The 25,838-nt window shown below is 37.1% G+C and overlaps 1 protein-coding gene across 1 annotated transcript in view; it reads left to right on the forward strand.

Moving 5' to 3' along the window:
* ninj2 (ninjurin 2) overlaps window positions 1–25,838 on the forward strand; it is a 51,422-nt gene that overhangs the window by 15,820 nt on the left and 9,764 nt on the right. Inside the window, exon 2 of the mRNA XM_088924179.1 lies at window positions 22,032–22,260. Coding sequence (XP_088780305.1) covers window positions 22,032–22,260 — 229 coding nt within the window. The remainder of the gene's footprint in view (window positions 1–22,031; window positions 22,261–25,838) is intronic.

Here is a 25,838-nt window from a genome sequence, read left to right on the forward strand (position 1 = left end):
TAAGGAAATGTGTTTATTGTAATTCATATTTGCAAAGCAGTGCCTAAAATAAATTAATAGGTGACAGAATAAAACAGTGAGTTTGCCTTTTACCCACTTGCAATGGAGAAAACTGAAACTCCCTTTCACTAATAAAACAGGTTTCTAAGTTTCCTCCAAAAATCCTTTGGATTCCTTTAGTGCTTTTCTCCTAGGGCTAGTTAAAAAAATGGAAGGGTGTGCACTTGGAATTTCTTTAAATTTGAGTTCTTTTCACTCTAAGTGTTTTCTGTTGATTCTTTTAAGTGTTATTTCTAGTTTTAAAAATCTGTTTTAGTTTTATGTTTTACTGAATACTGAGAAGCATACCTCTATATTATTATATTCTGATACCTTTGTTCACAACCAAACATAACATCCTATCAACATGTTACCAAAGTAGTACATTATCTATTGTAGTAGTTTGCAACAATGAAGGAAAGAGGAAAAAAAGTATTTTTCACTTCAACGATTCATAAAATGGGTTAGTCTTTTTAGCTTTTACAATGTCTGAAAAAGCTATGTCTGTCAGTAATTGTAGTGCTTTATGTCTAGTAAGGATTTGTGATTATATGACAAGATTTATGAAGCACACTAACATGTCACTCCACACTGTACAGTATATGGTGCAACAGGGAGGATTAGGCAACAAAAGAAAATTAGCTTAATTGTTTAGTCTGAAATAGGTGATTGTGAACTATGTAAGTATTTGTCACGATCGTAATCCCTCCTCTTAATAGTGCTCCGACCCTTTCATATTTTAGTTGGTTTCATGCACCTGCCCCCCGTTTTGTCAGTCTTTATTTAAGGGGGGTCCTCCCGCTATGCCTTACACTGCATTAGAAGACAGACGGCCGGAGGCCCGCCTAGCATCAAGTCGCCCCACGTCCACGCCTTGAGGGCATAGGCTTCCGAACGGCGTCCTGACCAGCTGAGTCCAGGGCTCAGAGCGCCTGTCCTTGTCAGTCTATTTTTATTTTCCTTGTTCCTGGTTCCATGTCCCCGTTCCGTGTTTTTATTCTTGTCTTCTTCTTGGATGGACCTCCCAGTTTTGGACTTTGCACTGAGCCCCAGATTCCCCCTTTTGGACTGTTTTGGACTCGTTCGCCTGCGCCACGCCCCCCGAGCACCAGATCACCATAGTCACAACCCCCTGCCATCCCGTCCTGCTTCTACTGTGTTTCCCTTGAAGTCTTATTCTAGTCACTTCCAGATTATACCATCTGCACAGGGTCCTAAACTATGCGTTGTGACAGAATTCTTGTCTCGTACTTTTTGCTAGCAAAAACAACCCCGATTTGGACGAACAAAACTTATGATATACATAAGCATTCAAATGACTAAACACATCGTGGACATATATACAGTAGACACTGAAATTTATATACAGTGGATATTTGGAAATTCAAGCATTTGTTATTTACATAACTTTCTATGAGGGTGACAACCCTTATAGAAATATACTGTAAAATATATAAAAATATATACCTCTATATTATTATAGAGGTATTATGTTGATGTATTATTATTATTATTATTATTATTATTATTATTATTATTATTATTTCAACACCCATCATAATGGTAATGCCACTCTCAAGACTCAGTGTATTTCATGTGATGTTGCTATTCACCAACAGATTTATATATTAAAATTCAACTTTTCTTTCAAAGCACAGGAAGGGAGTGTTATATTGCATTTGTACACAACAGAGCAAATGAGAAAGAACTGAATATTAATTTTTGGTGTGTTTTCCAGTAAAACCTTTAAATGTGATTCTACAGTGAGATATTCTCCCTTGAAGATCCACTGCAATCTTACCTTTCACATGGTGATGTGGGAGTAAAGCAGCGGCTTGTGAGCTACGCTTACTTGAGTTTGTACATAGAAATTATAACAGCCAGTGTGTTTGGTTGATTTAATGAAGCAGCTGCAGCGGGAGTGTTAAAATAAGTTAAGGTTCCAGAGGGTGGCATCAAGACACTTGAGAAACATACGAAAAAAGTTGTTCTGTATATGCACAAGGTTATTACAACAGTAGTCAACTAAGGTTTGGGATATTAACACTCCAGGTTCCTAGTTTTATGTACTCCCATTCTGGGAGAGATCTTTCACACAGATGGATCCCCTCCAGGTTCCTTGCTCTTAAATCACACTTTTTCTGGGGGTAAACATACTATTATCATGATCACATCCCAGATTTATAAGCAGCTGATTTTATAGTATCTATCCAGCGTGATTGTGTGAGGTTTGACCGTGCTTTTAACCACCAGTGTACCCTTTCTTAACTCCCTTTTTGGATCAGAGTGCCGGTGTGGAATCGATCCACGGAAAGTATGCAAGAGCTGATAGAGAACAGAGACCAGCTGGAGACCAGGAGAAAAATTATTCCTTTTCAGCGTGGTCCTGTGATGAACACCAAACCAGCCGCATGAGGATTTAATATAGGGATTTCAATTAGGGACACCCATGATGTTTAATAAGAAAATGCATTCCCATGCAGCTGTCAGAATGTCAAGATCCTCTGGTGGTGAACAGCGGTATTATGGTGCCAAGTGAATTTTTGCCACTGTGTCAGACAGGGTACTTGGCCTCTTCCTTTGGAAATTGCGGTCTATTCAGCCTACTGGTTTCCTATACAACAATATAAACTCACTCATGCAGCCACCAGCCTCCTGTTACAAAAGCATCTGTGACACATACAGCCATCTGTTCTCTCACATCAAAGACTAGCTCACTCACCACATACAGCCTCTACTCTTTCACAAATGTCGGTATCTCAAGCACACATGGACAAACACAGATCCGAAACATCTCAGGTATATCAAGTGCTGCTGCTACATACATAGAAATGCTCTCTCTCAGCTTCTGCTCAGCCAGTCTCACTGCCGTGCCTCCACATGAGTCAGGCTGACAACACGACACTAACATGCTGGCACCCCATTTCCTCTGACTTGGACAGGTCTACTATCTCACTGGTGGATGAACTACTCACAGACACTACATATAACTTAGGTGACACACTCTTGCCTCCTTTCTGTCTAGAATCTGAAGTCTGGATCATACTGGGAAGTCTATATTTATAACACTGCCCACAACTGTCACTCATAAGATCAAAATTTTCTACAGCTGTAGTCACTCAGAGACGCACGCTTGTCAAGGAGAAACACCATCCCTTAGTATTCAAGCCTTGGGGGGCATTATAAAAGTTAATGACTAATATGCACCTGTGGGGTTATGTTACGACCCCAAGTGTCTAGGGGTAAAGGGGTGTAACATTTAGGATAATTTTTGGATGCAGGTGGGTTCTGGTGAGGGACTACGAAGCATGTCAACAAGGGTTGGTGCAAAAGTGATTATTTTAAGGTGAATAAGTGACTGGTACGTAATAGGACACAATAACACACAGTGAAAAGGAAATAGAGTGGTGCCAAAGAAAAGAAAACAACAAACAAAATGGAGCTGGGTAAGAAAGTGAGGGAAAGCTTACCTAACTACAAAAGAAAACCCAAAACACTTAGTCTTTGGCGTCTTCAAACACCTTAGCTAACCTTCACTGACTACCCAAAACCATACAAGACAAAAGGCACTCACCCATACTAAGTAGTGTTACTAATACAAAAATCAACTACGTGTGTGGAATGTACCCAACAACCTAAACTAACACTACACACAAAATTTCACACAAATACACAAGTGAGCTATGAATACAAACGAGAGTAGACAAGTAACAGGGTACAAAAGAACACAGAGGTTGATACAATACATTTGGACAAGGTAATGGGTAAATAAAGGATATCACAAACAAACGAAAGTACAAAGAGACGAACACAAATTAACAAAGCCGAAGCTATACGAAAACACACACGAACGAAGCTCAAAGCGAAGCGAAGCGGGACTGAAGTCAAATGAAAGGTACCTTCCTTCTGAAAACCTCCAACTAGTATACTGAATAATCTGCATTCTGATTGGCCGAGAGTTAATTTAAGAGGATGTCACACAGAAACAATGACGTAATGATGGATCAATGGGGGAGGGAGAACAATCAAGGTCAGGAAGTGTGGAACAGCAACAAAACACACATAGACCACACTCTGGGAAGTAACAGGCTATTTTATAATTCCTTGTGTTCCTTTTCAAACATATAACTAGGTATTGTTCTACATTTTTTCTCAAGTATCATTGTTTGACATTTTATGGCATTTACAATTACAATCACAACTAAACCTGCTCGGGTTCACAACAAAGTGCCTGAATGCACAAGGTTTTAGTCATATATGTCAAATGTTTCAGGTATGAAAAACTTGAAATGCTATTAAGTATATTTTTCACTTCAAGGTCAGACTTCACACTGGATAGATGGTTTTAAGTGGCAGCGGCATATAGTGTTTAGGGCTCTGCACCAAAATGTCATGTTCTTAAATTCCTAGTGAAACAGAGGTGTTATACCCTTGAACAATGCATTTTATTCAAAATTAATCCTATAAAAACATAAATGGTTCTCCAGTCTGTCATTCAGAAAGCACAAGCTTATCCCCCAAAGTTCTGTTCTGTGTTCCCTTGGATTTAACATAGTTATTACTTTCATAGTAGACAGGATTCACACAGGAATTTTACGCTATAACCAGCATTTACACAGTTTTATGAACTCAGCTATCTCTGTTGCTTTTGCAAGTTTTGTGTAGTAATGGGGTTTATGACTAGTAAACTTATGTTATTTGTTTTAATAGCTCTTTGGCAATAAACCTTTAGCAAAAGATTTAAAACTGAAGTCAGGGTTTAGACAAAAACTGAACTTAATTTTTATCCTGAAAGTCATACCCAAGGCTTTCAGCGCAAATTGATATTAAAATACAGATCAGAATTTAGCTTGTGACATACTGTGTGACAGCCAGAAAGAGGAATATAATGGTTAAATAGTTATGTATAGCATTATAATCCATTCTTTTCCTGAAAATGACATAAAAATGTAATTTAACTGACATTTTTAAAGCTTGAAATTTAGGACCTGATTAAGTCTGTCCTTTGCAAAGTATGCATGGCTATGACGTTACAATTTTTTTTGAGAACAAATCACCTCACAATAAAAAGAAATGGTACAAAATAGAGGCACACATGCACTGACTGGATAATATGCACTCAGATTGAGTGGATACTGTGTGAAACTGGCCACTCGCTTGGTCTAATTGAGAGGTCAATAAGAACAGCCAGGAGGAAAAGAGCTTCAGCTTGGAATGATGTTCTGGACAGGTGGAAATTGGTAATTGGGAAGTGGATTGTTAACTATCTGATAGAATAATGAAGGTGAGAAAAGCATAAGTATAAGCAAAAAAATCTAAAAGTGAGAGAGGCATCCTATGCCTATGTTCCTAATGCATGGCAGTTAATTTGCTAGGCTCAATGGGCTTGAACAAGGTTGACAGCTGAACCAGGGATGACCTGGAGAAGTGGGACATTGCCTGGCAGTGTACTTTCTCCCCACAGCAGATAGAAGTCTAGATTGCACAGGTCGAGTCCTCTCTGGGCATTACCATCAGAAGACAGATGTATGGACTTGGATAAACAGAATAGCAAGATGGCTGCTATTGTCATGGGTACAAGCATTGCCAAGGCATCCCTGGACAAGCAGGATCAGCTGGTATAGTAAGTGATGAGAAGTGACTATTTGTGAAGATTATGTGCCTGGTAAAGATGGTGAACACTTGAAAGAGTAAGAATGAAGAATTAAGTGAACCATGATTAGTGAAGTGAGAACTGTGACTGAGTAACATGAAGTGAATGAGAATGAATACTCCAGTGATAAAAGAAAGATAAAAAAATCAGAATCAGATAAAAGAAAGGAACTGATGTGGGCAACAACTTATTCTGTAATTACTGTGTAAACAGAAGTAATTCTTACTACTTTAAACACTTAATGTTACCTTGCCAAAATTATTTGGAATATCATGCATAGTCTATGAAGCCCTTTTTACATTTTTATTGATTTATCCAAAATTTAAATCCCATTCTTTACCAAATTTTGAAAACATTAGGACTTTTTAGGAAGATGGAATTTTATTTTTTAAGACTTAGATACTATTCACATACAGATGCAGCCATTCAAAATTGGTGGGTTATTTCGCGGTATACCCCGGTGGGCGTGTCGCAGTATCACGCAGTATCACAGGGTAAATCGCGTCATTTGACGTCATGCCGGAAAGTATCCGGCATCACCTTGTAAAACCGCCAGGAGGAGCCAATAAAGCTTAACCTCTTATGTACAGCATTTGAGCTTTTAAATTTAAACTGTGTATTACAGCATGTTAATCATCAGTCAATAAAAAGTTGGTATATTTTATGAAAGCAAGATTGCTCAGTTGGACAAAAGTACACAACCTACAGATGCAGCCATTCAAAGTGAGCGGTACAGACACATACCGGAGGTAATTGCCGGAGGTGTCGCGCATTGTGACGCACGATGACGCGCGGTACCGCGGTACGTGATTGGTTGACCAACAGGGGCACTCGTGGTCCGTTGGTCTGTCGTAGAAAGATTTACAGTAAACGTCTTTACTGTGCCTGTTGTAGTATTGAATATTTATATGGAATTTTACCACTGAAGGGAAATCTTAGTGCCTGAGCATAAAAAGAATAGGAGCATACTGTAATGCGTGTGAAGGCCATAAACGATATTAATTTTGAAACTTAAACATACAGTATATGGCTGGTCTCGGTACTTTAAAGAAAACATACACACCAGTATTCCATTTCTCCCTAAACATTTTAAGCATCGAAGTCTTTAACTAACGAGATACCGGAGTCCACAAGCATACTTTTAGAATTTGATTAAAAGGGAATATAATATGGAATCGCGTATCTAAAGAAATTAAAAACGATATAATTATATTCATGTACCGCAACACAAGAATAGTACACGCTGTACATTGTCTGTTGATAATGTTTCTGTAGTGCTTTTTCAGCACTCTGCATGTGACCTTGCCGGTGGCGCTGTTGGTTAGGTTCCTGACTCCCATGTCACATGGTCTGTGATTGAATCCCACTGTGGAACCATGACTTTTTTTTTTAACAAACATTTCTTTGAAAAAATGAAACGTTTCCCTTGGTCAGAGATTAAATAAAACCTCACTCGCACCAAACAAATTTATATTTCTAAATATCACAACATGATCGAATTTAAGTCATTTTAATAACAATGAATAGTAACCTAGGCGTTACAATATAAACATTTATATTGATTTAAATCGCGTTTTGATTTAAATCGCAAACTCGGGTTTAAATATATGTGTTTTTTGATTCACAATCAGGCAAATGCAACATAAATTGATATCTTTGTTCATGCACAAACAGTGGCATGTTACATTATTAATTTGGGTGTTTCCTCTTGCCAGAAAGCTCTAAATTTCATTTTGAGTGCGGTTTTTGACTTTTTCTAAATTGCAACCCATAAATAAAGCTGATACAGTTTAGACTTATTTTAAACTGTATTACAGCAGCACAATGGACAATGCAACGTAAATTGCAAAAATGCACTTGGAATCTGTCCAAGCCCTACTTGTCAGGCATTTTCTTTTACTGCAACGGACATAAAAACTCCCTTGCTTTTAACAGAGCGTTTCATAATTTCTAACTACGAAAATTATTTAAACTGCGACACTTATCATTCATTCCATTCCATTCCATTATCAGTCTTCCATTTCTCCCTAAACATTTTAAGCATGAAAGTTTTATGAAACAGTGCCCAAATATGCGATTGCTGTATGGAATTAATTTTAATTTTAAAAAATTGTTTAACACGAAAATTAAGCTGTTTACATCTTCCGCCTGAGAACAGTCACCCGTTGCTACCCAACGCAGAAACACAGCCACTAACTAGCAAAGAGAGGACATTAGCTAGCCAATATGATAAAGAAATAAATGATTATTTTATTTCTTTTGCACATTTATTTGAACATTTCCATCGATTGTACAAGCACTTGGAAACTGTCCAATCCCTAGTTCATCAGGCATTTTCTTTTACGCTGCGGGCATTCTCCTGGTCTGGCGCTGATCTGTGTCTTCTAGGATATAATGCCAGCGAACTCTTGTTTTTATGTCCAATATAAAAGACGAATCTCCTTTGCTTTTAACCGAGCGTCTAACCCCTCTGATTGGAGAAAAAAGACGTGCTGGTTTGCTATACATACTGTACCAGGAAGATGATTTCTTTCTATTCGAAACGTGTATTTTAAAAGTTTAAGAAGTAAAAACCTTACAGCGTACACAGATTTCAAAACTGATCAGGATCGTTATCTTTGTCTTATCCATAATAATGTTCACCGCTCTGTCCAGCAAATTAATAATAAACTTTATTTTATATAGCGTTTTAAACGAATAAGTAATTAGATTGCTCATAAACCTAATCGCTTTTTCTACATAAACACAGCGTGATTGCTCTCTGAAAATGCTTTTTCTTTTTATTTAGGCTCAGATTTCAACTATAGATTGTATTATTATAAACTTTCTTGGAAAAATGTCTTTTATGTAAACCATTTTGCTATTAATTCATTTAGCGCTAGAATATGTTAATTGTCTTCCAATCGAGTCGAGTTGACATTAGAAGCTTGCCACGCCCGGACTGTTACACCAACGCATTAGCATGTTAAAGCGATTTCATTGAGGAGCCTAGCTTTCTTAACTAGTAAGTACTGTACTTCCTACTTTGAAAATACCTGTGAAACTGGTTTAATTCGTCACAGCCAGCACTCCTGCAGAGAGGGGGGTTGTACTCGTTAATGTCTTAGCACAAAGCAGAAACTTCTTGAATTTTCCGACGACATACAAGTGGAAAGATTACAGATTTTAATCATCTTTTTTCTGAACCAGGGAAAATCTGATCACGTTTCTCTATAACAATAATAAAAAACTTTATTTTACATATCACCTTTAAAAGTGGCATCTCAAAACAATACAGTAGATGTAAACCACAGATTACAAAGTAAATACCCAGACAAACGCAAACGCGTTTTTAATAAAATGCTTTTATTCATTCAGCAGAGAGAGAGCGTAAAACCTGGGCGTAACAGCTGTTCCTTTTTCTGATCACTCGCTCTCTGGATAAACGTCTCGCCTGTCCTGTTCTTTGTTTTCCTAATTTGCCGATTATGCCTGCTGCGATCCACTCCTACCCTCACACCTAAAGAAGACTATTTTAAATTTCTTTGCGCGGTCCATTGTGCAATTAACCCTTGTATGTGCTGTCCTGGTGATACCACATAAAGGTGATATGTAAAATAATGTTTTTTATTATTGTTATAGAGAAACATGATCAGATTTTCCCCGGTTCAGAAAAAAAGATCTAAAGTACTGTACTGTATACTAGTTTGTCACTCTTCTCATCCCCTCTTTGCTAATTGGCTTTTGAATAGAGTCACATGAAGAGAGAGGTGAAACAGCCCTACACAGCCCTGTCGCAGTACACGAATATAATTATATCTTATTAATTTCTTTAGATACGCGATTCTTTTAATACAGTCTTTGCTGTGCTCTAGAGGATCCTTGTGATATTTCGAGCTCTGGTTGAATGATAAGTGTCGCAGTTTAAATAATTTTTGTAGTTAGAAATTATGGAACGCTTTGTTAAAAGCAAGGGAGTTTTTATGTCAGTTGCAGTTTTTTTGCAACATGAATATAATTATATCGTTATTAATTTCTTTAGGTACGCGATTCCATATTATATTCCCTTTTAATCAAATTCTAAAAGTATGCTTGTTGACTCCGGTATCACGTTAGTTAAAGACTTCGGTGCTTAAAATGTTTAGGGAGAAATGGAATACTGGTGTGTATGTTTTCTTTAAAGTACCGAGACCAGCCATATACTGTATGTTTAAGTTCCAAAATTAATATCGTTTCTGGCCTTCACACGCGTTGCAGTATGCTCCTATTCTTTTTATGCTCAGGCACTAAGATTTCCCTTCGGTGGTAAAATTCCATATAAATATTCAATACTTAAACGGGCACTGTTAAGACATTAAATATACATATACATACTGTATACAGTACAGTTTGCATACGGTAATATGTTTATGTTCCTAAATCAATCTCTTTTATGAGCATGTGAAAGGCATGGTGAATCGATTCTCAAAAATTACTGTACTTTGCATGATTGGAAAAAAATGCGTGATTGCGAAATGCTGTGGTGTTACTTTTACAAAGACGGTCAATGAAAAAAAGAATGTGGACCAGGGCAATACTTTGAGTTTACACTTACAGCTTGTCCAAGGTCATTCATTATTAATACTATTAGTAATATCTTCGTTAAAGACTTTGACGGCGACAGCTCAAACATGAGAGGTTGAGCTTAATTAGCTCCACCTTGCGGAAATTCCGGATACTATTATTTTGCTTGCAGTATTATAGGAGAATTTACGGTAACTAGCGGTATTTACTGGTAACTCGCGGTAGACTGCGTACAGCGCACCGGAAAATAATGCGGTATCGCCCGCGCATTTTGAATGGCTGCATCTGTACCTTTATCAGAAATATTTATGCATCAAAGCCTTTACCGAAGATATTACTAATAGTATTAGTAATGAATGACTTTCGACAAGCTGTAAACTCAAAGTATAATTTCTTTAGCACATTTGTACAAGCACTTGGAATCTGTCCAAGCCCTACTTTGTCAGGCATTTTCTTTTACTGCAACGGACATAAAAACTCCCTTGCTTTTAACAGACCGTTTCATAATTTCTAACTACGAAAATTATTTAAACTGCGACACTTATCATTCAACCAGTGCTCGAAATATCACAAGGATCCTCTAGAGCACAGCAAAGACTGTATTAAAAGAATCGCGTATCTAAAGAAATTAATAAGATATAATTATATTCATGTACTGCGACAGGGCTGTGTAGGGCTGTTTCACCTCTCTCTTCATGTGACTCTATTCAAAAGCCATTTAGCAAAGAGGGGATGAGAAGAGTGACAAACTAGTATACTTTAGATCTTTTTTTCTGAACCGGGGAAAATCTGATCATGTTTCTCTATAACAATAATAAAAACATTATTTTACATATCACCTTTAAAAGTGGCATCTCAAAGCAATACAGTAGATGGAAAAACAGTTAAAAGGACCAAAGTAAATACCAGACAAACGCAAACGCGTTTTTAATAAAATGCTTTTATTCATTCAGCAGAGAGTGAGAGGGACATCCAGCAGAGAGAGACACACACACCGGTCAGTTTTCATTGACAAAAAGTAATTGTTTCTTTACATTCCTCTTGTCTAACAGGAATGTTTTGTTTGTGGACAGACTGTTAGACTAGAGGAAAAGAGCGCCTCCTTCTACGAAGCATTTCGTTGATCCGATCACGAATTATTTTCCAGTCGCACGAAGTAAGGGTTGAGAATCTCCGTTTCACCATGCTACTAATGGTTTCCCGGAGATTGCAAGGCAAGGCACTTTTGCCTCTGGACCCATCGAAATTTACAGACGTGGTCCACCCCCAGTAAATTTCAAAAGTCACAAGATTTCGAAACACGGGGGTGGCGTAGCGGTCGGCTCTTGCTTTCCCGTCCAATGAAAGGCAGGTTCCTTTTGCCAAAGTCGGGAGACATTAGAGGCTTGCCACACCCGGACTGTTAAACCAACGCATTAGCACGTCAAACCCCATTGAGAAGCTGGGCGCAATAATTGTTTTGTCCCTTGATTTACTGATCTGCATTAATTACAGAAATCGAGTTCCTGCTCTTTGCAGACGACCTGGTCCTGCTGTTGCCCACAGAACAGAGGCTGCGGCAGAACCTGGCACTGCTGGAGCAGCACTGTCAGACCTGGGCGCTGACAGTCAATCTGGACAAGACCAGAGTTATGGTTTTCCAGAAAAAAAGCCAGACCTCAGGGAAACAGGTACTAATTCACACTTAACAACAACACATTAACACCTAACAACGGGAGCAGGGACGAATTAGGCCAGTACCCACTATTGTTAAACATACAGAAAAGAATATTAAAGAATTGGCCTTAGTATTAGCCATACAGAACATTAAAGTGCCCCTTTCCATTCAGCAGGTGTCTGAGCCGCTGTGTCCTGTCTTCTGACAGTCACTGTTGTGAATGTCTGTAGAGTGTATTTTATTTTTAGTACTACATTTTTATATTATATTCCCTATTAATCAAACTCTAAAAGCACTCTGTCAAAGTGCAATGAAATACAATATTGTTGTTGTTGTTGTTATTGTTGTTTTTATCCTGTAAAGCGTTTTGAGAAGCCACCTTTAAAGGCGATATATAAAAGCCCTGATTCTTATGGAATGTGTTCCGCCGGGGAACAAGTATAACCTTGTTCATGCACAAACAGTGGCATGTTACATTATTAATTTGGGTGTCTCCTCTTGCCAGAAAGCTCTAAATTGCATTTTGAGTGCGGTTTTTGACCTTTTTTAAATTGCAACCCGTAAATAAAGCTGATACTGTTTAGACTTATATTAGGATTTAGACTTATATTAGGATTATATACTTTGTGAAAAGTGATAGTCTTTTAACCTTTTCTGTGAATTTGCTTGTTATCTAACAAATGCATACTTTTAGAATTTGATTAACAGGGAATATAATATGGAATTGCGTATCTAAACAAATTAATAACAATATAATTATATTCATGTACTGACTGGCGGAATAAACTGAAGAGGTTAGTTAATGCGACACGGAATTACTTTCCACCCCCTCTACATTCTCAGAGTAGAACAGACTAACCTTCTAATGAAAGACGGTCCACCCCCCACGGACAGGAAAAGTGCCCACAGGCACTTAAACTTAATATGGTCAGTAACAGTAAACAGTAACATGGTCAGAAGGAGCACGTACAAACGTTTCTGAAATAACCACATGTAAGACTCTGATGCTTAAAATGTTTAGGGAGAAAGTGGAATACTGGTGTATTTCTTTGAACTACCAATACCAGCCATATACAGTCTGTAACGTAGGGATTTCTATATGTCTTTATTTAGTGGTTACATTAGTGACAAAGGCTAAACTTTTAGCTTCAGTAACGCGTACATATCTCCCCTTTTTATAAAACGACATGGTTGAAAACTGTTCTAGAGCCACTGTTGTTTCATCAGTGAAAAGTACATCATGAAATGCCTCTCCCTGTTCAATCCACTGGAAAAAAGAAAAGGAGCATAAAGCGTCTAATGGTCATAAACGATATTCATTTAGGAACAGCATCAGAGATATGTTTTTAACTACACTGCATTGGAGAGAATACCATAGTGTGTTTTTTTTTACTCCCTGGCGGAAACTGGCTTCCATAAGAATCAGTATGGCTCAGAGATTAAATAAAACTTCACTCACACCAAACAAATGTATATTTCTAAATATCACAACATGATCGAATTTAAGTCATTTTAATAACAATGAATAGTCACGTAGGCGTTACAATATAAACATTTATATTAATTTAAATCGCGTTTTGATTTAAATCGCAAACGCGGGTTTAAATATATGTGTTTTTTGATTCACAATCAGACAAGTGCAACATAAATTGATATCTTTGTCTTCTAAGTATCTTAATAAACTTTCAGCATAGCTTTCTCCCCGTTTAGATTTATTTTTCTTAACTAGTATACTTTAGATCTTTTTTTCTGAACCGGGGAAAATCTGATCATGTTTCTCTATAACAATAATAAAAAACATTATTTCTAAATAAAAACCTAAATAAAAAGAAAAAGCATTTTCAGAGAGCAATTACACTGTGTTTATGTAGAATAAGTGATTAGGTTTATGAGCAATCTAATTACTTATTCGTTTAAAACGCTATATAAAATAAAGTTTATTATTAATTTGCTGGACAGAGCGGTGAACATTATTATGCATAAGACAAAGATAACGATCCTGATCAGTTTAGAAATCTGTGTACGCTGTAAGGTTTTTACTTCTTAAACTTTTAAAATACACGTTTCGAATAGAAAGAAATCCTCTTCCTGGTACAGTACTGTATGTATAGCAAACGTCTTTTTTCTCCAATCAGAGGGGTGTCAGTTGGTGTCAGCCAATCACCATTCTGAAGCCCTACCATAATCTCTGGTATGGGGAGACCCCAGAATTCTGTCCTATAATTTAGACAGATGATAGATACTTTTATTGATCCCGTGAGGGAAATAAAGTAAATCATTTTCTTTTTAGGAAATTATTAAACGCTCGGTTAAAAGCAAAGGAGATTGTCTGTTATAGTGGACATAAAAACAAGAGTTCGCTGGCATTATATCCTAGAAGACACAGACCGGCGCCAGACCGGGAGAATGCCCGCAGTGTAAAAGAAAATGCCTGATGAACTAGGGATTGGACAGTTTCCAAGTGCTTGTACAATCGATGGAAATGTTCAAATAAATGTGCAAAAGAAATAAACAAAATAATAATTTATTTCTTTATCATATTGGCTAGCTAATGTCCTCTCTTTGCTAGTTAGTGGCTGTGTTTCTGCGTTGGGTAGCAACGGGTGACTGTTCTCAGGCGGAAGATGTAAACAGTTTAATTTTCGTGTTAAATAATTTTTTAAAATTAAAATTCATTCTATACAGCAATCGCATATTTGGGTACCGTTTCATAAAACTTTCATGCTTAAAATGTTTAGGGAGAAATGGAAGACTGGTGTGTATTTTTTCTTTAAACTACCAAGACCAGCCATACACAGTACAGTTTACGTAATACAGTAATGTTTATGTTCCTAAATTAATATCGTTTATGACCTTCAGATGCGTTATGCTCCTCTTCTTTTTATGCTCAGCTACTAAAATTTCCCTTTAGTGGTAAAATTCCATATAAATATTCAAAACTAAGCGGATTAAAATGTGCACAGTAAAGACATTAAATGATTAAATCTTTTCACTACCAACCAATGCACCACAAGTGCCCCTGTCGGTCATTTTGGCCAGCCAATCACTTACCGCGGGGCACTGGAGGCTTGTGGGTAGGTTACCGTACCGTGGGTTTGTACCGCGGGTTTGTACCGCGCATTTTAAATGGCTGCATTTGTGTATTATAATTGGATATTGAGTTTCTTCTGATTTTACCCATAATTGATAACACATTAGTTATGGTCAAAAAGAAGAAAATACAACTAGTATATCAAATACTGCACCTACTGTATGCAAAAAGCAACAGGGAGTAAATTTGGTTTAGAAGTAGCCAGATGTATTTTTAAAATCAAAGCAAACCAAATTCATATGTATACTTATTTTCCTAAAAAACACAAGTTTAACTCATTTTGCCATAATGGGAGGTTAGTCTGGTTAACAACAAAAACCCAGAGACCTACAAAATCCTATTTTGGAAAATGCTGGTTAATATTGTTGAACGTTAAGTGATTCTTTCCTGGGCCCCACTGGGGTAAAGTACCTCACTCAAGGGTATAACAGCACTATATGAAGCAAGGAGTTGCACCCACAACCTGTCAGTTATGAATAATATTTTATGGTTAAGAGTTACTCGTTAAAGGAATTTTTTCTAAATTAGATGTTAGGAGAAAATACGTTTTAGGTAATGAACTGAAACGTAATCAATTACTTCTTAAAATTATATTCAGATATATTTAAATAAAATAAACCCTCACATAACTTGCAACTGTAATGGCTTAATTTTTAAAAATATTATCTAATCTAAAATTAAATTTCTAACAAAATACTGGTTAACTTTATGAAATTCTTACTAATATAGAGGCGGCCATCTATGGCCATTCTGTAGCTTATATGCTTAAAGGTAAACCTGTTAAATTAGATGTTAGGAGAAAATACTTTTTAGGTAATGAACTAAAACGTAATCAATTACTTCTTAAAATTATATTCATATATATTAAAATAAAATAAACCCTCACATAACTTGCAACTGTAATGGCTTAATTTTTAAAAATATTATCTAATCTAAAATTAAATTTCTAACAAAATACTGGTTAACTTTATGAAATTCTTACTAATATATAGGCGGCCATCTATGGCCATTCTGTAGCTTATATGCTTAAAGGTAAACCTGTTAAGATTAGATGTTAGGAGAAAATACTTTTTAGGTAATGAACTAAAACGTAATCAATTACTTCTTAAAATTATATTCAGATATATTAAAATAAAATAAACCCTCACATAACTTGCAACTATAATGGCTTAATTTTTAAAAATATTATCTAATCTAAAATTAAATTTCTAACAAAATACTGGTTAACTTTATGAAATTCTTACTAATATAGAGGCGGCCATCTATGGCCATTCTGTAGCTTATATGCTTAAAGGTAAACCTGTTAAGATGTGTTGCATTGTAAATTGAAGAGATGATACTTCACATCATATCACGAGTTTGGAGACTAGACTCCCATCTTGTGGCAGGAGGACTAAATTACCAAAAAAGTCAGCGTAGATTTTTGTGGGATCAAAATGCATAATAAAGCTTAGTGATGGAAACCTTCAAGTTTTAAGCAATCTTAAATGTATATTAATCTAGCAAGCACGTCTTTGCAAGGTGGGAGTAAACAACAGCAATATGGAGAAAACCAACATGAATGTGGGGAAAATATGCAAAATGCACAAAAGATAACACCCCAGTCCAGAATGAAACTGAGCACATGAGGCAGCACAGAAACTGCTACACCACTGTGCCACCCACAACATCAGTTCTTCAAAACCATTTGAATTTAATTTACTCTCAAAATGCCCTAAAATGTATATTTATTTAAATTGAATGTAAAACCTTAAAAAAATGCAATGCAGTTACACTACTGCTACAGCAAATGCTACTTGTTATTGTCACAAAGGTCACTGTTAATTATTTTTAAGATTTTACAAATGTGATCACAACAAAAATAAGTATGCAGCTAAGCATTTAATGCAATTATGCAAAACCACGTTTTATATATTGACAAGGATCAGAAATTATTTGTTCAAATGGGTTGTGATCCCATTTCATTTTAGTTTAGTAATTTAGGAAAATTAAGCCAGTCTGTGTTATTTGAGATCTGGGTCAGAGTTCTGCTACAGCAATCACTTTTACCATAAATGGCCCAATTCTCTTACCAAAAAATTTGACTATAGTTAATTGGATACTAAAGACTGAAGGCCAAAGGCTTCTTCTCATTTTTAGTGAGAGTGACACAGATTCTAGTACAGTTCTATGTATTGCTGTACTAGCATGGCAGTGCAAACCTCTCCATACCTTTCACCCTATGGATTAAGCTAAATGGATTAGCAATGTCAGTACATGTACAGTATTTTTAATTGATGTTTATAGAATACACTCTACTAATGTAGTCTTTCTCTTACTTTTACATTACTGTTACATTAGATCTCTGTCAGCTGGAAAATTGTATCTTTGGAAAAAAATATATACCCTATGTGTCCTGTTCTTAACTTTTTTGTAAGTGGAACCCCCTTTGGATGACTGAAAAGGTGTGCAACCCCTATGCAAAAAAAACATATTGCTATATAAAATGAAAAATAAAACAGTAGTGGGAAAAAATACCACTCTGGCAATGAGATGGTTGCACTTGCACAGAGAACCACTAGGTGGGGATTTGTTGGGCTGAGGTAAAGATGCAAATCATCTTTAACCATGAAACAGGCTCTGTATTTGTTCTCGATGTACTGTAAGTTAGCGCTGAAAAGCCTCTCAAAAGACAGGTTGAGGTGAACGGGAGAACTTTTCTTCAAGGTATTACTATTACTCTATTACTCAGGCCTTGGTATTTTCTTTGCACCGAGATCCAGTGGTCTCTCTGCCAACATTTCCTTCAATCCATGATTCTTCATATTCAAGCAATAAACAATAAACTGCAAAAATTACTTTTCCAGCCAGGTGAACCCCAATAACTGCCTTTAAATCAGCTTTTGAAACTCTCTTGTAATGGGAAAGCCTCAAAGTTGACATTGACAATGCTTGTATCGGGTCTGATCCACCCCTGAATTCTGTCGGAAAGATTAAAGAGCATAAAAGGTTTTCCCCTGAAGTGTTGCATTCAGGTCATGCAGCTGAAAATGTATGCTAAAGAGGCTAAAAGCTTCTCTCTTCTTGACTCATCATCCCTCAATAAACTAGTTACATGCATGAAACCCACCACATCTATTTTAGATCCCATTCCCACCACTTTATTTCAGTCCTGTTTCTCTTCTCTCTGTCCCATTGTCCTCAATATTATACATGAATCCATGAGCACTGGCATTGTACCAACGGTCCTCAAAACTGCTGCCATAACCCCTGTGCCAAAAAAGCCTAACATGGCTCTCGACAATCTTAACAATTTTCGCCCCATCTCCAACTTACCCTTTCTTGCTAAAATTCTAGAACGTGCTGTCACACTTCAGTTACATAACCACCTCATGACAAACAACCTTTTCAAACCCCTCCAATCTGGCTTCCATCAACTTCACAGCACAGAAACTGCCCTGGTCAAAGTCACTAACGATCTTCTAATAGCTGCTGATTCTGGTTCTCTTTCTATACTCATCCTTCTTGATCTCAGTGCTGCTTTTGACACTGTTGACCATAACATCTTACTTTCTCCTCTTGAGACTGTGTTTGGAGTTTCAGACACTGCTGTCAAATGGTTCAAATCTTACCTCACTGATCGCTGTCGCTTTGTCTCTCTTAATGGGTACAGGTCTGAAAATGGTCTTTTGGTCTCAAATTGACTACTGTAATGCTCTACTCGCTGGGGTATCTAAATCTACTTTGAACAAACTGCAGTATGTCCAAAATTCAGCAGCCAGAATCCTGACCAGGTCTAGTGCACATGATCACATTACTCCTATCCTGGAGTCCTTGCACTGGCTTCCAGTCAAATTCCATGCAGACTTTAAAATCCTCATGCTCACCTATAAGGCTCTGCATGGCTTGGCACCTCAGTACCTGTCTGAACTATTATCGCCCTACTCCCCACCTCGCAACCTTCGCTCTTCTAATTCTGCTCTCCTTACTGTCCCCCAAGCCCGTCTACATTGTATGGGTGACAGGGCCTTCTCCTGTTATGCCCCCAAGCTCTGGAACTCTCTCCCCAAGGATATCAGAGAGTCACCTTCTCTAAACTCCTTCAAATCCAGACTCAAAGCCCTCTTCTTTATAAAAGCCTTTACTTAACTGGTTCCATTCATCACCCCTCTGCTTTTCTTAGTACCACCATCCACGGTCTCCTCTATATATTGTAATTGTGTTTTATTTTGTGTATTATTTTTATTTATTGTTGTTGTCATTCTGTAAAGCGCTTTGAGAAGCCACCTTTAAAGGCACTATATAAAATTAAGTTTATTATTATTATAATGAGTTAAACTGATTCAGACATTTTCAAAAAAAGTGTACTACTGTGATAATTTGAGCTACAGTATATGAATATAATTATATTGTTATTAATTTCTTTAGATACGTGATTTCATATTATATTCCCTATTAATCAAATTCTAAAAAGTATTCATTTTTTTACTGCAATAACAAGCGCAAATATTCATAGGAAAGGTTAAAACATCCTAACTTTTTATGAAGTATATAAACTTAATATAGTCAGAAGGAGCATGTAAAAACTATTCCAAAATAACTACAGTATGTAACCGAATGAAAGACTTTGATGCTTAAAATATTTATGAAGAAAGTTGAATACTGGTGTGTATTTTTTATTTAAACTATCAATACCAGCAATATACAGTTTACATAATATATTTATGTTCCTAAATTAATATTGTTTATGACCTTCAGACACGTTATGCTCCTCTTCTTTTTAGGCTCAGCTACAGTACTAAAATTTCCCTTTAGTTGTAAAATTCCATATATTCAATATTAAGCGGATTAAAACATGCACAGTAAAGAGATTAAATAATTAAATCGTTTCACTAACAACCAACGCACCACGAGTGCACCTGTCAGTCATTTTGGCCAGCTAATCACGTACTGCGGTACAACAAGGTGAACTGTAGATAATTTCGCACGGTACAGGGTTGTACCATGCATTTTCAATGGCTGCATCTGTAGAAGCAAGGTCAGTGCACTTGCCAAGTGGTGTAATGACAATAGTTTGGTGCTTAACATCAGTAAGGCCAAAGAGATGGTGGTAGACTTTTATAGAGGCGGAGGTGATCTATCACCTCTTGTCATTAATGGCCAGTCTGTGGCAAGAGTAGAAACCTTCAAGTTTCTTGGCATGACCATCTGCCACTCATTGAAGTGGGATGTTAATACCAGCCTCATCATGAAGAAAGCCCATCAGATTAAATGATTTAAATTAAATACCACACTAGTTACTTTTTCTATTTCCAACAATGAGACTATGAGTGCTTCATTTTCCCTATGGTGAAGTTATTTTTCCACAGTAGTGAGTTCAGATGTGCAATCTGAGTGGCTGCATCTGTGCAATTCGGACTGAAGATGGTTCGGTGCAATAAAGAAATCGCCAGGATCTTCTGAAGGAAAAAGACTGATTACTCAAGGTCTGAAAAAGGAAATCAGATTACCAGTGAAGAATCAACAGTTGAAAGTCAAGACTTACCACTTGGAAAATCAGTTTGTCATTGGAAATGGCTTGAAAGGTTGATAGTCATACTAAAAGCAGAGATCAGAATATAATACTCACCTTGAGTGGTCTAGAGTGTGATATTGTGTATATAGTTTGAAATACTGTTTAGTTTACCATAATAAAACAAAACAATACTAATGCAACAAAAATCAAAGGTTTAAAGAAAGAAAAAAAGGACAGAGTTGCTTTGTTCTTAAAGAATGGAAGATGTAGTGATATATATAATGTTTATGTAAGAATATTAGTTGGTGCATGTGCATAGGAATAGTGGAAGTGATGTAAGCTGTAGGGTAACACAGCGTGGTGTGCTAGTCAACCCGAGTAAAACAGTTATTCCCTTTCAAATCTTATGGAGAGTTGTTGAATCAAACCGAGAATAAAAACAGAACATCCATCTTTGCTGTGTTAAAAAAGTTAAAAGGGAACTGCAACACTATTTTTATATTTCAAGGTTAGAAAGAATCAGGCTTACTCATTGATGAGTAAATTTCAAACCACAATAAAAGTAAAATGTACACAGTAATTTGTAAAACCTCCAATTTATATCACAAAATAGACAAAATTTCCAAGTATGGGCAGTGCCATATTCTAAGATTCAGAAGAAGGCTTTAAAACTTCCGGTGATGTGAAGCAGGCCTATTACATTACGGTCTGGACAAACGTTCCTTGTCAACTCTGCATGCATATCACATTAGAACACTGCTGCAGTGAAATGTCGGCTGCACAACCTGTACTTATTTGCTCGTACATTGCATTACATTAGTCATTACAGTGATTAGTGAGTAGGAAGGACCGCTTCACTACTGCATTTTTACTAGTTTACAACTTTGCTTTTTTCTGAATTAATCTATAAAGGTTATAAAAGAACACTGTACATAAAGCGATATAATGGTGTTTATAAAACACATAGCACATATATTACTGTACATCGTGTCTTTCAGAGGCATAATATATTTGATTGGATCTAATTTCTACTGTTAAGCACTATTTGAAATCCCAGTATTGAAAAGCTTCCTCTTGTAGTTCAAGCACATTTTCTTTGGCATAACAGAAGAATTAACGTTAGGGTGCAGACATTTTACTGAGGCCTTAGCTACTGCACTTCAGTAAAACAGACAATTCTCAAAACCATAGACCACAACACTACAGGTTTTGTGGGTCTCCAAATTTGTTGGTCCAATTCAAACATTAAATTCAGTCAGGAAACTGAGGAGGAATGATAAACAATTAACCAGAAGCCTTCATTGACCAGAGCCAAGAACTCCTGGAATCCAGAAAAAACTAAAACTTTTATGTTTGATTATTATACAGTATATTTTAAAAGAAATATGTATGCACTCCCAGTTACATTAAGAGTCCTACAAAACAGAATGTGTCTACATATACTATCAAGTTGGGAACAGACAAAAATGGCATCACACATTTTGAATGACAGAAGTAGGTACTGCTGTACCTTGATTACTGATCATTTGCTTATCTTTTTTCATTTTAATTACAGTCTGGGCGTGGTAGAAGAGACCAGATCCCCATAAACCTGAACCACTATGCAACCAAGAAGAGTGTTGCAGAAAGCATGCTGGATGTAGCCTTGCTCATGGCAAATGCCTCACAGCTAAAGTCCGTGGTGGAGCAGGGGCCAGAATTCAAGTACTACATGGTTCTGCTGGTCCTCATTGGAATCTCACTATTCTTTCAAGTGGTGGCAGGAGTTCTCTTCATTGTCATGGGTAGGTGCAAACAATCTATACATTTATAGCACTTTCCTTCTTGACGAGCATACCTAAACTCACAAGCAATCGTATGCAGACATATTGTCACCTCTGAAGAGGAATATATAATTTCCGTGGTAGTACATCACATACAACCTGACCATAGCAACAGCCTGAAAGGAATTAGGGTTTTGTGGCAAGCAAAGTTAAGGTAGGAAAACTTTAGGAAAGCCAGACAATTACGGTTCGATTTGAAAATGAAGAGTGGCTCACTGCGTATCCTTGCTTTTGAAAAAAAAACTGTGATCTTCACAACATTGCTTTGGTCACTTGCTTTGTTAAGCACCTTGGGGCAACCTTGTTGTGAAAGACGCCTTGTAAAAATAAATTGAATTGAATTGAATCTTTAATGTCTACTACAGTTTAACTTCTCAAGTGAAAGCTAATATCACAGTACAGCTTCTGTCACCTTACACAGGTATTTACAAATTCTAAACAGCTGTCAAGAACACCGCCTACTGGCCCACCAACACTACAAAAGACAGCATCTTGATCTCCCAAGCCAAATACTGACGGGCTCCAGCAATACTTCTGCAATTTGATGAGATTAGGCTTCATGATTGTAAAGCTAGGGATAATATATGAAGAGCATTTAAAAATCCTAATAAGCAATCTGACTAGCTCCTAGGCATTTTTTAACAGGTGAAATGTAACAAAAAGCAGCTGCTTTGTTTTGCTATTTTATTGTCAACCATTGTTTTCTTTGTCTTCTTCCTCCTCGCCTCCAGAAATTATAGGGTTACTTGAGGAGAAGAAAGCAAAAAAGGGGGTAATAATGGACATTCATTTGAGAATTGATTTTCTTTTAATAGAAATTATTACTATCAGGTAAAGAGACTGACAAACATTCTTCAGGCAGATGTGAGACTGACCAGTACCTGGATGGGAGACCTTCTGGGAAAAGCTAAGATTGCTTCTGGAAGAGGTGTTAGTGGGACAAGTAGGAAGTGGTCACCCTGTGGTCTCCGTGGGTCCTAATGCCCTAGTGTAGTGATAGGGATACTATACTGTAAAAAAGGGCACTGTCCTTCAGATAAGACATAAAACAGTGGTCAGTGGTCATTAAAATCCATTTCTCATAAAGAGTAGGGATGTTACCCCGATGTCTTAGTTAAATTTCCCCCTGGCCTTTATGAATTGTGGCCTCCAAATAATCCCCATCTATGAATCGGTTTTATTACTCTGTTCGACTCCCCATTGATAGCTAATGTGTGGTGTGCGTACAGGCATGTTTGGTGAAGGGTACACATTAGTGGCATCATCCAGGTGGTTGCTACACATTTTATAAAATGGCGCATTGTTCTCAAAATAGCGTTTGCAGATACAATACTCATTACTTCTGCCTCAGTCTGTCTCGATCCTTCTTAAGCATTGTATCTAATTACGCAACACAACTGAAGGTCTATTTTTGGAGTGATTTTTACGTTCTCATGACAAGCATAACATGTAAGAAACAGTTTAATTTAGTAATTTTAAATTAATTCCTATATTGATCAATATGGATAAGTGGATTTTAACAGGTTATTTGAAACAAAAACACGATGCTAATTCCAAAGTAGATTTTAGCAAAGAAATCAGTGATGTTTGAAATGGAAAGACTTAACCACAAGTTCTGAAAGAACAAATACAGTGAAGAAAAATAAGATAGTCAGGAAGTATGATGACATATATATAAAATCAGGCTTTACATGGAATGGGATCGAAAGTTAACCTAAACCCAAACGTGTTTTGTGCTACGAAGCTTTGGCAATTTAAAGCTTAAAACCTACAAACCTACTTTTTCATTTGCCATTCCAGCACGATCTACCAGTGTAAATTTGAAGCTCTGATATAGGAAAAACAGACTGTGGGCACATCAGTACAATAACGATACTCATCACTAAAATTACAGCAAATTAAAGTAAGTGACTTTTGCTACAGTGAACCAGTAATGTTCCCCATTTTAGAAAAAAGAATATTCTACCTTAGTGTGAGCATTGGCACTGAGAAGCTTACTTGACAACACCTGTAATTTGTTTTTGGAAAGTGTTGACACTGTTGATAATGTCGATTACTTTTTTATTTTGTCCCTGCAGCTTGACATTCAGCTAATTACAGGTATGCAGTTCAGTCAAGTCTGTGAGGAATGCTCAGAGAAGCCACTGTCATCCTAATGGAGCATATTTACCATGTTTAGACGACTCGATAAACTCTTTGATTTCTGTCAGAACCTCGCCAAAAATCTCCAAACAGCAAGTCAGCAGCCTCATCAAACATTTTTTTATTACTTCTGGATCTCTGCATGTCTTTTTGTGTTTAGCCAGGATGTGGCTCACATAGAACGATGCAATGATTGCCGCTTTCCCTCTTGTATTAGGCCTCGTGAAAACCGACTGCTAGATGAGATTTTAATTTTTCAACTTTTCCTTTCCATAACTTGCTTTTATCGGGAAAGTCCACATCATACGTTTTGTGTGCAGTTTTGAAGTGTTGTTCTATATTTCCCTTTTTTGCGTAGATGCTAGGATTGCGGATTTGAATGCGAAAGTACAAAACATTATCATGCTCCCATTCCTTGTGGTAACGGTACATGTTCGGTCTTCATCATTTTTGCTCAAACACTACAACTATCAAATAAGCAATCAAACTTACCAAACTGTTGGCGAATTTGTCACGGCCAGTCTGTTTCGCTCCACCATGCACTGTAGCGAATGTGGGGTTTGCGCAGCAATAACTAAGAGAAAGTTCTTGGGTAGCACATGCAACACTACGGAGCTCCTGTAGCCTTTTTTCAGTGTCAGCCAGCACTCAGGGAAGAGACTTTTACAACCCATTCAACAAGGGTTAAACACACACGAGGGCAGTTAAATGTATGACATTATATACACAGATCTGAATGAATGTTTAGGCTATCGAAAAAAGTAGTCAAATAGCCCATTTATTTTTTTCCAAACATTCTTGCGATCGACTGGCAAGCACTCCGAGATCGACTGGTCGATCGCGATCGACTGGTTGGGCACCCCTGCTGCAGATAATAGAACAATTAACAATTGTACAGCTTATACAAGCCTTCCACTTCATTAAAGGTATAGTTTGCTACTATACTGTAAATCACATTGGAGCCTAGTTAGAATTATTATACAGCTTATGCAGCTAAGTAAATAATTTGATTAATACTGTATGTAACTGAGAATACGATTGAACACACAACCAAAAAATACTAGACCCTCCAGGTATTGAGTTTGAAAATGTATGCATACAATAGATGAAGTGGCTAAAGCTAATGAGCTATATGATTTTTTTCTGAAATCTGAGACTTGGGACTTTGCTGGCGCATGCAGCCACGTATTGGATAATATTGTAACGCCCTCGCCTGGTGGTGAGGAGGAAGCGCCCCTAGGTGCTCATAGTACCACTGGGTAGGCTGGGAGTTGTAGCCGGGGAGAGTCTGAGGGTCAGCACGATGACCAGCGGCTGACCCTACCTGTGTAAATAATGTCATACTGTAGTAGTTCTAGTGTCCTGTGTAGTCTTATACAGTACAGTAAGTGTATAGC

This window comes from Atractosteus spatula, chromosome 8, assembly GCF_055471065.1.
Source record: "Atractosteus spatula isolate fAtrSpa1 chromosome 8, fAtrSpa1.hap1, whole genome shotgun sequence".
Classification (NCBI taxonomy): Eukaryota; Metazoa; Chordata; class Actinopteri; order Semionotiformes; family Lepisosteidae; genus Atractosteus; species Atractosteus spatula.